The sequence below is a fragment of the Chionomys nivalis genome, chromosome 4, assembly GCF_950005125.1.
Source record: "Chionomys nivalis chromosome 4, mChiNiv1.1, whole genome shotgun sequence".
In the NCBI taxonomy this organism is placed as follows: Eukaryota; Metazoa; Chordata; class Mammalia; order Rodentia; family Cricetidae; genus Chionomys; species Chionomys nivalis.
In genome coordinates, this window is record NC_080089.1 from 32,199,239 (window position 1) to 32,213,483 (window position 14,245).

Consider the following 14,245-nt stretch of genomic DNA (forward strand, 5'->3'; position numbering starts at 1 on the left):
GTACATCTGTATATGTTCTCCTACATGTTGGTGCACACATGTGTGTATGTTCTCTTGAATGTTGGTACATGCACATGTGTATGTTCTGTGTGTTGGTGCTGCATGTGAGTATGTTCTCCTGTGTGTTGGTACATGCATGTGTGTATGTTCTCCTGGGTGTTGGTGCATGCACGTGTGTATGTTCTCCTGCATATTAGTGCATGCATGTGTGTATGTTCTTTGTATGTAGGTGCATGCATGTGTGTGGAAGGCAGAGACTGGGCTTGGGCAGCTTTCCCTATTATTCTCCACTTTGTTTATTGAAGCAGTCTCTCTCTCTCTCTGATTTGGCTCACCAATTCACCTCGTTTGACTAGCCAGCTTCCAGAAGGACCCCATGTCTCTACTCACGGAGTTCTGGGATCACAAGTGGCCTGTCCAGCTTTTTATGTGGGCTATGAGGCTCCAAACTCTTGTTGCCACATGTGCAGAGCCAGAGCTTTAGCACTGAACCATCTCCTAAGCCCCATGGTTTCTTTTTAAAAACATTTGCTTACTGTATGCGTGTGGTGTGCTGGGTGCCCATATTCTCACGCCAAGGCATGCATGTGGAGGGAAGAAGAGGGCATTCTGGAGTAGATTCTGCATGCTCCCTGGGTCCTGGGGATTGAACTCAATTTGTTAGGCTTGGCAGCAAGTACTTTTGTTCTTTGAAGCTTCTTTATCTCCCCCAGTTTTTTTCTTTTTTGTTAATTTCGTTAATTTTTTTTTGGTGATCTCCCCCTTCCTTTCCCTCCCTCTAAGACCTCCTATATGCCCCATATATTCCTCCTTGCTCTCCTTCAGATTCCTGGCCTCTTTTTTTCACTAATTATTTCATAAATATATAAATATATGTTTATGTATATATATTCCTAAATATAACCTGTTTAGTCGTGTCATGGACATTGGTGCCATCTTGTGAATCCCACAGTTTCTTTTTCAGAATAAAAATAGATTATCAATTTTTTTTTACAGAAAACCCTATTTTAATTTTAAAAAAAATTAATGATACATCTCTTTAATTTCCTTGACTTTCTACGCAGCCAGACAGCCTTCAAACTTGCTATATTTCTGCTGCGGCCTCCTAAAGCTCAGGCAGATCTTGAAATTGCTCTTCTCCTGCTCCAGTCTCCTGTATAGCTGGTGCTATAGGCGTCTCCTATATGCTATAGGTATCTCTTGGTGCTATAGGTGTCTCCTGGAGCTATAGGCATCTCCTGTATGCTATAGGCATCTCCTGGTGCTATAGGTGTCTCCTGTATGCTATAGGCTTCTCCTGGTGCTATAGGCATCTCCTGTATGTTATAGGCGTCTCCTGGTGCTGTAGGCATCTCCTGTATGTTATAGGCGTCTCCTGGTGCTATAGGCATGTGCCACCAGGCCATCTGTCTCTTAGGTTAAGATAACACCCACCTTGTACTGATGACAAAACTTTACATAGAGTACTCATTGCATGCATTTCATAAGTACATAATTTTATTCAATAAATTTTATATTTAATTTTGCTTTATATGTAATTTTCTTATATATTTTTAACATTTAATTTTTATTGTGTGTATGTGGGTGCTGGCTTACATGTATGTCTGTGTACCACATGTGTGCTTAGTACCCAAAGAGAACAGAAGAGGACATTGGATCCCCTGGAACTGGAATTGCATGTGGTTGTGAGGGGCCATGAGGGTGCTGGGAATTGAATGCAGGTCCTCTAGAAGAACAACTGACTTAACCACTGAGTCATCTCTCCAGCCCCTCAACTTTCCTACTATAAGGTTTAGATGAAGGGCCATATCTGCACACCCACGAGTAAGTAGTACAGCCTGTGCTTGAATATTTATCTACCAGAATTCATCTGACTTCAAGGGAGAGACTTTTAAATACTGTGAAGTGTGGTTTTCTGCATAGCGTGTTTGGTTTTCTCACAGTATATATTGTGTGAATTTAATAAAGCTAGCAAGGAGGTTGCATAAATCTCTAAATAGTGCAGGAAATAGACTGTTCTTAGCTAGCAACTGATATCATCAAAACCTACCCTTACCAATTAATAACAAATGAAATGGGTTTTTTATGGTAGAGACCCATTCTTTTCTCTTTCCTGTGGCATTTATTTATCACCTGTTCTATGATGGAGTCGTCTCATAAGGACATTCTTTTGTGATGTTTTTATAGAGGGAGATAATATAGATAGAAAAAGCCCAGAATGTGTAAGTCTGACAGGTCAATATCCTGCCCTGCTGTTCACCGTGAAGGCTTTTGAACGTTGTAAAAAGCTGGTGCTTAGGTATGTGAAGGTATGGGTGGAAATCAATGAAGTCATAATCTAAATCAGTAGTTCCTCTCATTCCCTGTGAGTCTGGTGGGCAAAGTATGTGGGAATGAGTGTCTGCTTTTGATTGACAGATCGTTTCTGCATACATGTAACTGGGTGGTGTGCAGTCATGTTTATAGTAGGATTGAACTATTGAGAACTATTCTCTCCTAATACATGCCCTTTTATATTCACTGGTCACAGAGGCAGGGGCCTATTAACTTGTTTGAAGATCCTCGAACGACTTGTGGTTTCCAGGCCAGTTATCATCAGCAAAGACCTCTTTACCCAGTCTGGGATGAGACCGCCACTCAGGAAGTTCCGACCGGCCTTGAACACTGTGGCTCAGGTAGGACCGTAAACAAAAGCTGGGAATGTGGAGAGAGTTGAAAGGCAAGGGAAATCTGCTGAGGGCTACTTCTCTGAAATAGCACCTCTACGGCTTCCCTGGGTACAGATGCTATTGTTCTCTCGTGGAAAGCCCCATGTCTTCTCGATAACTTTGTACTACTTCATTGTCCAGCAGGAAGGTAAAACTACCAACCGGCCCAAGAGGGGTTGCTATCGGTCTGTTTTGTAAATAGTTTCGTGCCTTCTGTGGACTTTCCTGTTGCTTCTCCGTTTCGGGTGGTTGTTGACAATCACATTTTGCCGTCCTAAAGGATGAACTGGAAAGACAGAAGGTAGCAGATCAGCCTTCCTTCAGGCTGACACATCTCTTGTTCTTCATTGCTCTTATTCTCCACTGGCATCTGCAGTATCTTTTCTCCAGCCTTTTCCTGCTTGCCAACCATCTGTGCCAGCACTTTTCCCAGTTCTCCTTCCAGGTTTGCTGGCTACAGGGTGGCCCTCTCCTAAGCTGGAGTGAGACTCTCCAGGACCTATGTGTAGCAAGTCTACCTGCTTGCCGCAGGACCAACCAAAGCGGCCCGAGCTGTTGCCTGTACTCCTCTGTTGTTCTGTTTTCAGGGCTTACTTCTGTTTCTTTTCAATTCTATTTGTTTACTTATTAGCATTTGAAGAAAATAATAAATGTAAAACTTGAATTCGACGGTTTGAAATTTCATTATCTTTGAAACCATGCTATAATGACATATATAAAATATAATATGCACATGTATACATATTATTCCATATATATTATTAATCCATATAATTGTTCTAAATCTGTCAGAATTTTATTCCAAATCTGTCAGATTTTTTTTTTGGTAAGGATAAATTCCAAGCATAAGAAATGTCATTGTGCCTGCTTATTGAAATACGTATTTCTCAGGAATTAGACAAGTAAAGCTGCGAGATCGGGGGTAATTTCTGAAACTAAGTAGAATTCTTTGTTGTGGTGGTTGTTTACTCTCCTCCTGACTTATGGTAAGTGACTTGTAAAACAGTGGGAAAGCAAAACGAACATCTGCTTTGTTGCCCATGCTTCATCCTGCAGCAGAAATGAACAGTGAGACACTGAGATCAGTGCTTGTTCCAGGCAGGGGCTTGCTGTGGTGGGCGGGGTGTGCTGTGATGAGCAGGGCTACTGTGGTGGGCAGGGTAGTATGGGAGGTTCTTCCTAGTTCCCCTGGCTCATCTCTAGGATAAAATGACATCGATATTTGTTGACTCCGTGAATGGTGATAATTGCAGTAGTCTATGACTCGCCTCAGGGCTGCGGATGCAATCATGTCTATGCTATCATTTTCTTGTTGCTACCTCAGTCCCTTCAAGCATTAAAAGCATAAACACAAACCTCTCAGCTGCTCATCCGTTCTGCCAAGAGGCTGGGAAGATTCTGCACCTGCGCAAAGGTTAGATTCAAGACTTTAGAAGTAAGGACGTGAAGTTCCAAACAAGTTGGGCAGTGGTAGGAGTGCTTGGGAGGCAGAAGCAGACAAATCCCCAGGTTTGAGGTCAACCTGGTCTCTGTAGTAATTTCCAGGACAGCCAGGGTTACACAGAGAAACGCTGTTTCAAAGAACAAAACAAAAAATCCAAACAAATTAGATTTCAACTATATAAGAAGACCCACACAGTCATGCCTGAGTTTATATAATTCTTGAGTACCATTAATGCCACAAGATTTAGGGTTTTTATCTACTAATTGCAACTGTGATTTGCTACTTGCCTTAAACTTTTGCTCTGATGGTACTTGTGCTTTCTCCAAGTTGACTCTTATTTGTAGCTGAGGCTCTCTGCACACTCATCCATAACCCCAAAGTGAGAATGTCTTTGCTTCCCAAAAGGCAGACATAGTTTTTTTCTTTCTGAATTGAGGAGCACACAATTGGCCAGAGGGGATGGTATCTTATTGTCCTTCTACTTCAGGGCCAGCGAGACAATTTCTGTGAAATATATGATTAACAAATCAACCTATTCTTAGCTTTAAAATGCAAAGAATTGTTAGCGATGTGCTACAGTGTTTGTGCCTTAGCTGACGGCTGCAAGACAGAAGCTGGGGTTCCTTTGGTTTGTGGCTTTGGGGTGGGATGGGAAGACTGGAGGGATAATAACTATTCTTAGGATGGCCTGAAATGCCTTCCATTGCAGCTTGGAGTGATATGCTATCCATGAAGTCTGACTCCCTACCAGTTGGTGGCAATCTATTTGCAACTATAGGCAGTACCTCCCACTTCCTCAGGCTCCCTCTGATGGAAAGCTCTGCGGAGAACCTTGCGCCTTCCTTGTCTGCCTTTTGCCTTGTGAGCTGTCCAGATGAAGGAGCAGCAGGGGGAATTCTCTCTGGTGTTTGGCCCAGTTCTCCTCGGTGGTGATGGGTTGTCCTTTGGAAGGCTATTGTGGGGTAATAAAGATGTGAACGATTTCTCCAGCTGTGGCACTTTTATTTTATTTTTTTGGTGGAGATGTGCTGAATAAAAAGAAAGGGAGAAAAATACTCTAGGTTTTTTTTCTTCATCTTCTTTCATTCACCCTATTTATAACTTCAACTTCCTTCCCCTCCTCCAACTCATAGCTACTTCCCACTCCTGCTCTGCCTCACGTCCGTACTCTCAGAAGGGATGAATGGACTTCTTTTCCAAGGTTTACACATCTGTCAGTGACTGGAATCCTGACAGGAGGGGCCGGTCGTGCACACCCAGGCTCCCTCATAGTGTCCTTCACTCTAGTGTTCATGAAGCGGCAGAGGCCGAGGAGGAGGAGGAGGAGGAGGAAGAGGAGGAGGAGAGGAATAGAAGGAAGGAAGGCAAAAGAGAAGAAAGCTAAACTAAGGCTTGAGTAGGAAAAGCCTCACCAATAAGGGGAAGGGAGACTCAGCAGCTAGGAAAGCTAGAAACAGGTATAAAGGGAACTGACAGAAAATAGAGAGGAAGGGTAAAGGGTGAAGAAGGTGAAAGATGACTGAGGGGGGCAGAGAAGTGGGGAGCCCAGAGGATGACAAGGGAAGAAGGGGAGGAAAGAGTGTGAAAGGGAGAGAGAAAAATGATTCTGAGGACATTCGCGACACAGCTAAAAAGGGAAGCCGTATTTGCATGCAATTGCCCGTGCAGCTGTACGTTGCTTCACAATGATCTTGCAGTCATCATTTTCTTTCATTTTTACCTCCTCCTCCCTCTGCCACGGCCCCCTCCTCGCTATCAGCCTGGAGCCATTATGGAGAGCCAATGGGGGCCGAGGACTGGTGTTCTGCATGAATGAATGGGCCCTTTCTGTTTCAGCTTCTCGTCATCCCTCTGTCAGGGAACCGTGTGAATCAATGGAGCTCCTTAACAAGCTAGGGCTGTACTGTCTGTTACTGTTTATAGTCTGCCTGGAGTGTAGCCCACTGACCCGGCCTCTTTTCTCTTCCCTTCCTCTGTTCTGTCCCTCCATTTCAGCACCTCCCTCTCCAGCATCATAAGAATCATTGTGTACGTCAGGCCCCTGCTCTCTGTCTCTAAGAACTCACTAACATATTGCTGTCACGAGCCCTTAGGGCTAGTTCCTGCCCACATCCCTGTTGAGAAGTGACTGGGTAGATACAATCCATTCTCAGATGAGAAGATAAGCCTGGAAGTGGAGCCAAGCCCCGACCGGAGTCAGGCAATGCTTGTTTTCTATTGGGAACCAGAAATCAGAGACCGCACTCCACGCTGAGACAACAGGACCAGAGTTCATCCATCGCTGCCAACTGTCCATATGTGACTTTAGCTTCTCAGTTAGAGTCATCATGAGTGACCAAAGCATGTATCAGAAAACATGGTGCTCTGGCCTCCTTACAGTTTGGCATCATATTTCTTTTTTCACTTCAGGGATTATTTTTCAAATGCAGAGATGGTTTTCGTCTTGGATCAGCGTAATTTATAAGAGTAGCATTTTGATCAATGTACATCATGTCAAATACTTGCTTAGGCTGGGAGGCAGTGCACAGCCACAGAGGCTAGAAAAGAACAGGTTTCATTCTCCTCTCCATGGTCCTTGATTTGAACTACCAGGCGCTGCTTTTTCCCTTCTATAATATAGTTTGGCATATTTTGTTTGCTGAGTTCAGTAAAACCTTCATCTACCCTCATGCACAGAATCCTGCCTCTTTTCATCTGTCTTGAGAAAAAATGAAGAGCTGGACTAAGAATAAGGGACTCGGGCTTCTCTCTCTCTCCCCCATCCCCCTCCTCCCCCCCTCTCTCTCCCTACTCATTTTTTTTTTTTTTTTGAGAGGTTCTCTCTCTGTGTAGGAATCCAGGCTCGTAAAGGAGATCACTTAGGTTTATGGTAGGTCTTCCTTACTGTGTGACCTCGGGCAACTTGATTTTGATTCTCCAGTTTCCTCATATGCCAGGGAGATTCTCAATGTATGTTCCACAGATAGCGGCAGAAGCAACAGAAGAGGGGCAGGAGACACAGGATGAAGAAGAAGGAGGAGGAGAAGGAGAAGGAGAAGAAGAGGAGGAGGAGGAGGAGGAGGAGGAGGAGAAGGAGAAGGAGAAGAAGAAGAAGAAGAAGAAGAAGAAGAAGAAGAAGAAGAAGAAGAAGAAGAAGAAGAAGAAGAGAAGAAGGAGAAGGAGAAGGAAAAAGAGGAGGAGGATCTTAGATATATAAAATTTAACTCTTGCTTTAGACTCACAAACTTGAATCTTCAGAATCTGCTAAATCACAGGCTTTAAGGCTCTACTCCAGGGTTAGGGCTGAGAAATGTTTGTTTCTAATACTTTTCTAGAAACTGCCCCAGTTACAGCTGCTGGAACTCCAGAGCTCACACTCTAAGAACCACGCAGTTCACATCTATGAAACTTGAAGCATGTCAGCATACAGTAAACACGATGTGCATGTCTGCTATTGTAAACATTTGCCTTCAAGAGCCCTTTGACTCACTGTCCCGTAAAGTATGTTTTGGAAATCAAAAAGTACTTAAAGGTTGAGTCAGAAAGTGACCCACTATTTGGCTGAACTCATTTGACTGCCAGGGGCACTTGGTGGGTCTCAAGAAGACAGATGGGGAAAGAGAAAACAGAGTCCTTGCCTGCAAGCAACTTCTTTTTTTATTGCATATGTAGGGTACATTTTTTTATTTGTAATAAGGTAAATGGCTTCTATATGAAATAGCACACTTACATATGACACAGGCTTGGGAATATCGAGGAGTAACTTTAGATTTCACTATTTAAAATTTCTGAAGCAAATTTACTAATCAGATGGTGGAGTTGAGGAATGTCTTCCCCAAATAAACTTTAGAAGTTCATGTGGGAGACATGTTGAGAGGCCAGGTTCACGGTCTCTCTTGGGGCTCTGTCATCTGGCCCAGCGGCTGGGAGGGATCAAACCTGGGCAGTGTTTGGAAAGCTCCATCAACAGCCAGGTGGGATGTCTCAGCAGGAAAAGCAGAGCCTCCAGTTTGGCTTTCAAGTGTTGAGAGTGTTGAAGAAACGCCAGCCAGCAGGACTTCAATGGAGACTCACCTTGCCCCGGAATGTTTACGCTCCTAGCAGGTTTCTCCTTTCAACTGATTGTGTAGGATGTGGGATGGCTGCTCGGCTGCTCGGCTGAACCAGCGGTTTCAGCTCCAGCTGCAGCATGTATCTGTTCTGTCTTTCTTCAGGACACAGTTTTCTTTTTCTAGAGCACTTTTTTTAGGTTCTTTGTTCTTCCAGACAATTCTGAGCCTGTGGGCCTGTGAGTATCCTGGATGTTGTAACATTGCATATTACTATATTGGACTAATCTGTCCCAGACAGAGTCTGGATTATTCCTGTCAGAGAAGACTTAGGGGAGCCTAGGGTGAGGCAAACCAGGAACCCTCCACTGGTCCCCATCCTCAACATTTTATTAAATTTTCTTGATTTCCCAACTCAATGTGGAACAGTCTAAACTTTCAAAAGGTAGTTCCTTGCAACTGGTTTGTTTATTATTACTATTATTGTTGTTATTATTGTTAATATTATTTTAAAATATGTATTTTCTTATTTTTGAGACACAGTCTCTATGTAGCCTGGCCTGGCCTGGAACAGGCTAGTAGCCCAACACCAGAGAATCCTCTTCTTTTCAGCAAATAACGCCTGACCACCAAGGGAAATGGACAGCTTGTGTTTCTCTGAATCTGGTTTGGCTCTGTGCTGTCTGGGACGGAGCTAGCTATAGTCCTGTCAAAACCTTCATCTTCCACAGAAGATCACACTTGGGGCCTCGCTGCCCTGATTAGGTAACCCAGAGGATGGAGCCCAGGGAACCCTGAGGCTGAACAGTCTTGTCACTTGTCACATACCCTATCTCATCACATCTCTGAGGGGTTTTAAGGACATGCTGAAAAGGAAGAGGAAGTAGGTGAGCCTAGCCTGGCTCCAATCCCCTTACCACCATCTTCTCCACACTTGCCGCCGTCTTTTGCTTTTTCTAGCGAGGTATCTGTGTGCCCAAGCCTTCTCTCTGCAAGTGAAGGTGGTCCTCTGACCAGCTGTGGGTGCCTGCTGCCGCCATGTTGACCCCGCTCTGCTGCCTATCTTAGCCTCCCACCTTCTGCTTCTTCAACATTTTGATTGACATTCAGATTCCTTGACTTTTTGGTATAAGGGCTTGAATCCAAATGAAACTGTGTTGTCCAGGCAGAGGGTTAAGCCTGGTGTGGTAAAAAGAGCAAGGATACAACATCATGTCCTGGAGTTTTTGATAAGTTCCTTGGGTGTCCAATTTATAACAGATGGGTTCTTTATTTTTGAGTTCTCCTGCTGGTTCCATAGTACAAGACATAAAAGGTCATGGCCTATAGCCAATAATTGGAACCCTTGCCATCCAGCATAGTCTGAGTGTAAATTTAAAGGAGCCAGAGAAAGGAGGTGTCTGACGCTGACCTAATGAGTCTGACTACTCTCTCACTGCCCCAGGCACACCCTACCCTTGAGCTCCCTCCTTCTCCTTCTCTCTTCCCCATCTCTCCTTCTCTTCCTCTCCTCAACATCGTGTATCACATGCTTACATCTACCAATATTACCCTTCTCTGTAATTTCACCAGCAGAAAGAGAGGGACACCTGGGAAGAAGAATCCAGACCCAGAGCAGTTAGGGGTTGGTGCTTATGCTCACTGGAATGATGCAAGGGGAAATGGGGGGGGGAGGTTGGCTCTGTGTGGTTTTGTGTGTGTGTGTGTGTGTGTGTGTGTGTGTGTGTGTGTGTGTGTGTGAATCCCTTTTACAGATGCTGGGAGAGGAAGGAGACCCAGGTGCAGAAAGAGCTCCTCTCATCTTGGCAGGGCTAGTAGGGTGACAATTAGCGCACAAGCCTGCTTTGGCCTGACCACCTGATGGATAAATTCCTTGTTTCTCAAAAAAAGTCAAGGAAGTGACAGCATTGCACTGGAACTCCCAGGGGACTCTGGAGGGGGGAAAGTTCTCTTAACTTTTTCAAACCGCAAAATGTTTAGTCCGAGTTGGGAAAAGGTCCCCGGGGCACCGAGTTCTTATTGGATTCTAGCAGTTTGACCCCTCTTTTGGAACAGGGGCGGGGGAGGGGTGGCCCCTGCAGGCTGGCGTCGCCTCCTCGTCTCCTCTCTGCTCCCGCGGGCCTGGCTGCTAGCGGGCGCTGCGGATCTCTGTGAATGGAAGTGGTCGGGTGGGCGGATGATGTGAGAAGGCTGGAGCTGAGCTGAGCCGAGAGGGGGTGTGAGAGCCGAGGGGGTGGGGACGGCCGGGCAGGGACAGCCTGTGGTGCTCACGTCTGGCCGGGAGAGACTCTCTGCCTCCAGATGTTCAGTGTGTTTATAGCTGCCAGAGCAAGAGACCAGCTCCCTCGTTAAGAAGTTGCTTTCCCGAGCTGCAGCTTCTGCAGCTGGAGGCTGCGCCCTCCCTTCCCCCAGGCTGGTCCCTCACCCCGACCCCGCCTTCCTCCTCTGCAATCCTCCCAAAATACACGAGCACACAAAAAGAAAAACACCAGCAGATTTTTTATTTCAGAGAGTAAACACTTGGGCCGTGGGGGTCTGGAGGTTATGGGAAAAGAGGAAACCATCCAGCTAATCAGGCAGCACACACTTCCCCCGCTGAAATAAAACAGAAATCTTTGCTCTGCAGGGCTGCCGGGTTAACCCCGGCACTGCCAGCCAGGCAGGGCCCCAGCCACCCATCCCAACGTGGGGCGCCCTGGCCTAGGCTTGGCAGCTGCAGAGCTGAGTCTGGAAGGGGGAGAGGCGTGGACTGCTTGGCCTGCCTGCTGTCCCTTTGGTTTGTGGTGGCACATCTGTTTAAGAAATAAACGGTTAGAGCAGATGAGATTTTGGACTTAGATTTAGTTTGCAAGAGGCTAGTGGGAGTTTGAGATAGGTGGGCGAGCCAGCAGGTCACCCCTCCCTGCTCAGTCCTTGCAGTTTGCAAAGAAACAGAGCCTAACTTCCCAGGCCCAGCTCTTTAGACCTGCAATTGACAGACAAACCACGGAACCTTTGTGAACTTCAATTTCTTAATTTCTAATATCAGAGTGCCAACCTCACAAAATTACTGTGAGACAGGAAACAAAAACAAGCAGATTGAATGTGGAAATGACCAAGGACCAGGCATGGATTCAGAGAGAAAACCAATTCAAGGTTTTACAGACTTCTGTGAATGCAAGGCCATGCAGCCAGCCAGCCTGTCTGCCTGCCTCCCTCCATCCTTTCCTTTCTCCCATCTCCTACCTCCTTTTTCTTCCACTAGTTCTTCCTCTACTATTTGCCTTCAGAGTCTACGTTCCTTCATTTACCCCCTTTGCTGTCTGTCCAGAGAACATAAATATCCCATGGGGGCAGAAGTCAGGGGTCAAACAGGAGGCCTAATTGCACTATGGGAGAGATCACCTCTGCCCTGATGTGTGGGCAGCCTTTGGCCCCCAGAGCTCGCCCCTGTGCTTGGCCTCTGCCTTTCAGCTCAGACCCTGCCCTATCTCACTGTCTGGAGAGCTGGTCCTCTCTTCTCTGCCTCACTGTGCCTTTTTATAGGGATCAGCTCTTTCTATTTCTGAACATCCTACTAAGACTTATTCTCAGCCTTTGAAGACTCTTGCTTTTTAATAAAATGGATGTCCACAAACTCTATGCATCCTTTCAGGGGGGGATTTAAACCCCAACCTCCAAAGCTACTTTTTTTGCAAGTCAGAACCCCTCCTTGGTAAACTTTGCCAAGTAGGGCTCAGAAGCAGAAACACCCATGATTTTAAACATGTACAGAACCAGGTCCCAACTGCCTGGGCCTTCTATTGGATGCCCTGCTAGTACATCATCAACCCTGACAGCATTCTGCCAGGTATCAGGCCTGCTGATTGTCAAGAAATGGAAGGGAGGGCTGTCTTGGTTTTGTTGTTTGCTTGTTTGTTTTATCAGAACTGATTTTTAGGAAAGCATGATGTTGCTAAAAATATTACACGCAAGGAGTTTGCTTTCCCCTGCTTCTCCGAATGGTCTGAGACGCCAGTTAGGATCTTCTGCCGTTAGTGGAGAGGTTCCATTGCGTCCTCCTGCAGTGGACAGGGAGCACAAATGCCTCTCTATCTTGCTTAACAGCAATGAATTTACTGGTGTCAACTTCCTTCCTACAGATCCCTTTCCACTGCTCTTGTAGATCCCCAGAGATTGGGTTTAAATCTGGATGCTGTTTCCATCCCATTGTCTTGGAGATAAGAATCATGGCCTTGCCCAATGTCCAGACACATCTTTCTGCTTTATTTTGTGCTACTCAGGATATCTCTGCGAACTTCTTGAAAACTCTCCAGTGGCCCTTAGATTGTGCCCACCACCTTCACCTCACCCAGTGGGAGACAACTGGCGGCAGGCAGTAGTGCCTGGGGCAATCTCCCGGTTGAGTCAGGGCCTAAGAGGCAATCATGGCAGGTGAATTGCTGAGTGTTACACAATCACAGACAACTGTCTCCGCCTAGACATGGTTCTCTGGAGTCTTAGCCCTTCGGATCTGATCTCTGACTTCTCTTGAAACTGTTGACCAGGGTCTATTGTGATAAATTCACTTAGACAACTGGTAATTTTCCAATCTCTCCAATCTAGGGAGATATGGCCTCCAGATTAACCTATGTGGACCCTGCTAAGTGGGCCTTCCTGGTTTCATGTTAGCGTATTCAGCCTTCATCAGTATGTTCGATGAACAATCCTAGCAGAGCAAGACTTAGGGCTGGCTCATGATCCTTGACTGAGTATTTTTTTTCTAATTAATTAGCTTATTTTTATTTTATGTGCATTGTTGCTTTGCCTACATGCTTGTCTATGTGAGGATGTCAGATCCCCTGCAGCAGGAGTGACAGACAGGTATGAGCTGACATGTGGGTGCTGGGAATTGAACCAGGGTCCTCTGGAAGAGCCACCAGTGCTCTTAACCGCTGAGCCATCTCTCCATCCCCAAGTATTGGATTTTTATAATGAAAGTGGCCAGCTGCACCTGAAATCAGATATGCCCGAAGGCTGTCCTGGAAAGCCCAGGCGAGAGATAAGGGAGAACAACAGCAAAAAAAAAGCTTCGTTCACTTCAAACCAGTCTGGAGCAGGTAGGCGTCTTAGCCTTTTTTAACAGAAAATTCTGAGTTTAAATTTCCTGAACAGTAGAGCCAGTAGATCATGATTTTTGACTCTCTTCTTTTTTGACACAGTTGCAGAGCCTGACAAGTTTCCTGTGAATATTTGCTTCTCTGTTAATTTCTCCTTGGAGAAAAGTATCAGATATGCTGATGCCGATACCGTGTTCTTCTCTGGTGAAAGGGGAGTCTGAATAATCCTATTCTAGAACGTTCCAGCGAATGCCTTTTCTAGAGCTGAGTGAGAGGAAGTTACCGCTCTTTACACCTCCAGGGTGTTGAGGCCCCGTTCCCGGCAAGGTGATGCTATTCCTATTAAACAGAATGGAAAACTGGACAGGAGTTCCTGGAGGAAGAAGGGAGGGAGAGAAGAAAATAGAGGAGGGAGAGATACAAAAATTAGCTGAATTTGCTCTCTGATCCATTCTCACCTCCTCCTTCCTGACTCACGTCACTGCCCTGTCCAGATAAGATGACGTCAGCTTTCCTACCAGTCAGAGACCCATGAAAATCTCAGAGATAGAGCAGGAAAATGAGCCATTGTCCCAAATATTTTTGGATCTCCTCTTGGGTTTCTTTTGCTCGGACACTGGTTATTTGAGGGCATGAACAAACCCGACAATTTGCAAGGCTCGTGTGCAGAGAGTGGGTATCCCTTTTTCGGGATTCGGCTGGGGTTGGGAGACTTTTCTTCCTCTTCACCTAAATGTCCCATTCCCCTGTGCCGCTTACCCTCGACTCCCCAACCCCCACTTCGGGAAAGCTCTTTGAGCAGATGAAGGAGACCTTGAATAAGACGAAAGCATTCACAGTTTCTGAAAGGCTATACCCTTGAAGCCGTCCGCAGTGTCCATAGCACGTGCTGAAGTTTACACAGAATGCCCAGACCTGAATAAAGGGACTAATTGTGGGGAAGCTGCTTTTCAGCGCACAGGAGGGGCCGTTCCCTGTGGGTTTTAC

General features: G+C 45.8%; 1 protein-coding gene across 1 annotated transcript in view; it reads left to right on the top strand.

The window, feature by feature from the left end:
• The window catches only part of Ets1 (ETS proto-oncogene 1, transcription factor), a 121,451-nt gene that overhangs the window by 24,174 nt on the left and 83,032 nt on the right, over positions 1-14,245 (top strand). The window contains exon 3 of the mRNA XM_057768246.1: positions 2,531-2,675. Within this exon, the coding sequence (XP_057624229.1) occupies positions 2,531-2,675 (145 nt within the window). The remainder of the gene's footprint in view (positions 1-2,530; positions 2,676-14,245) is intronic.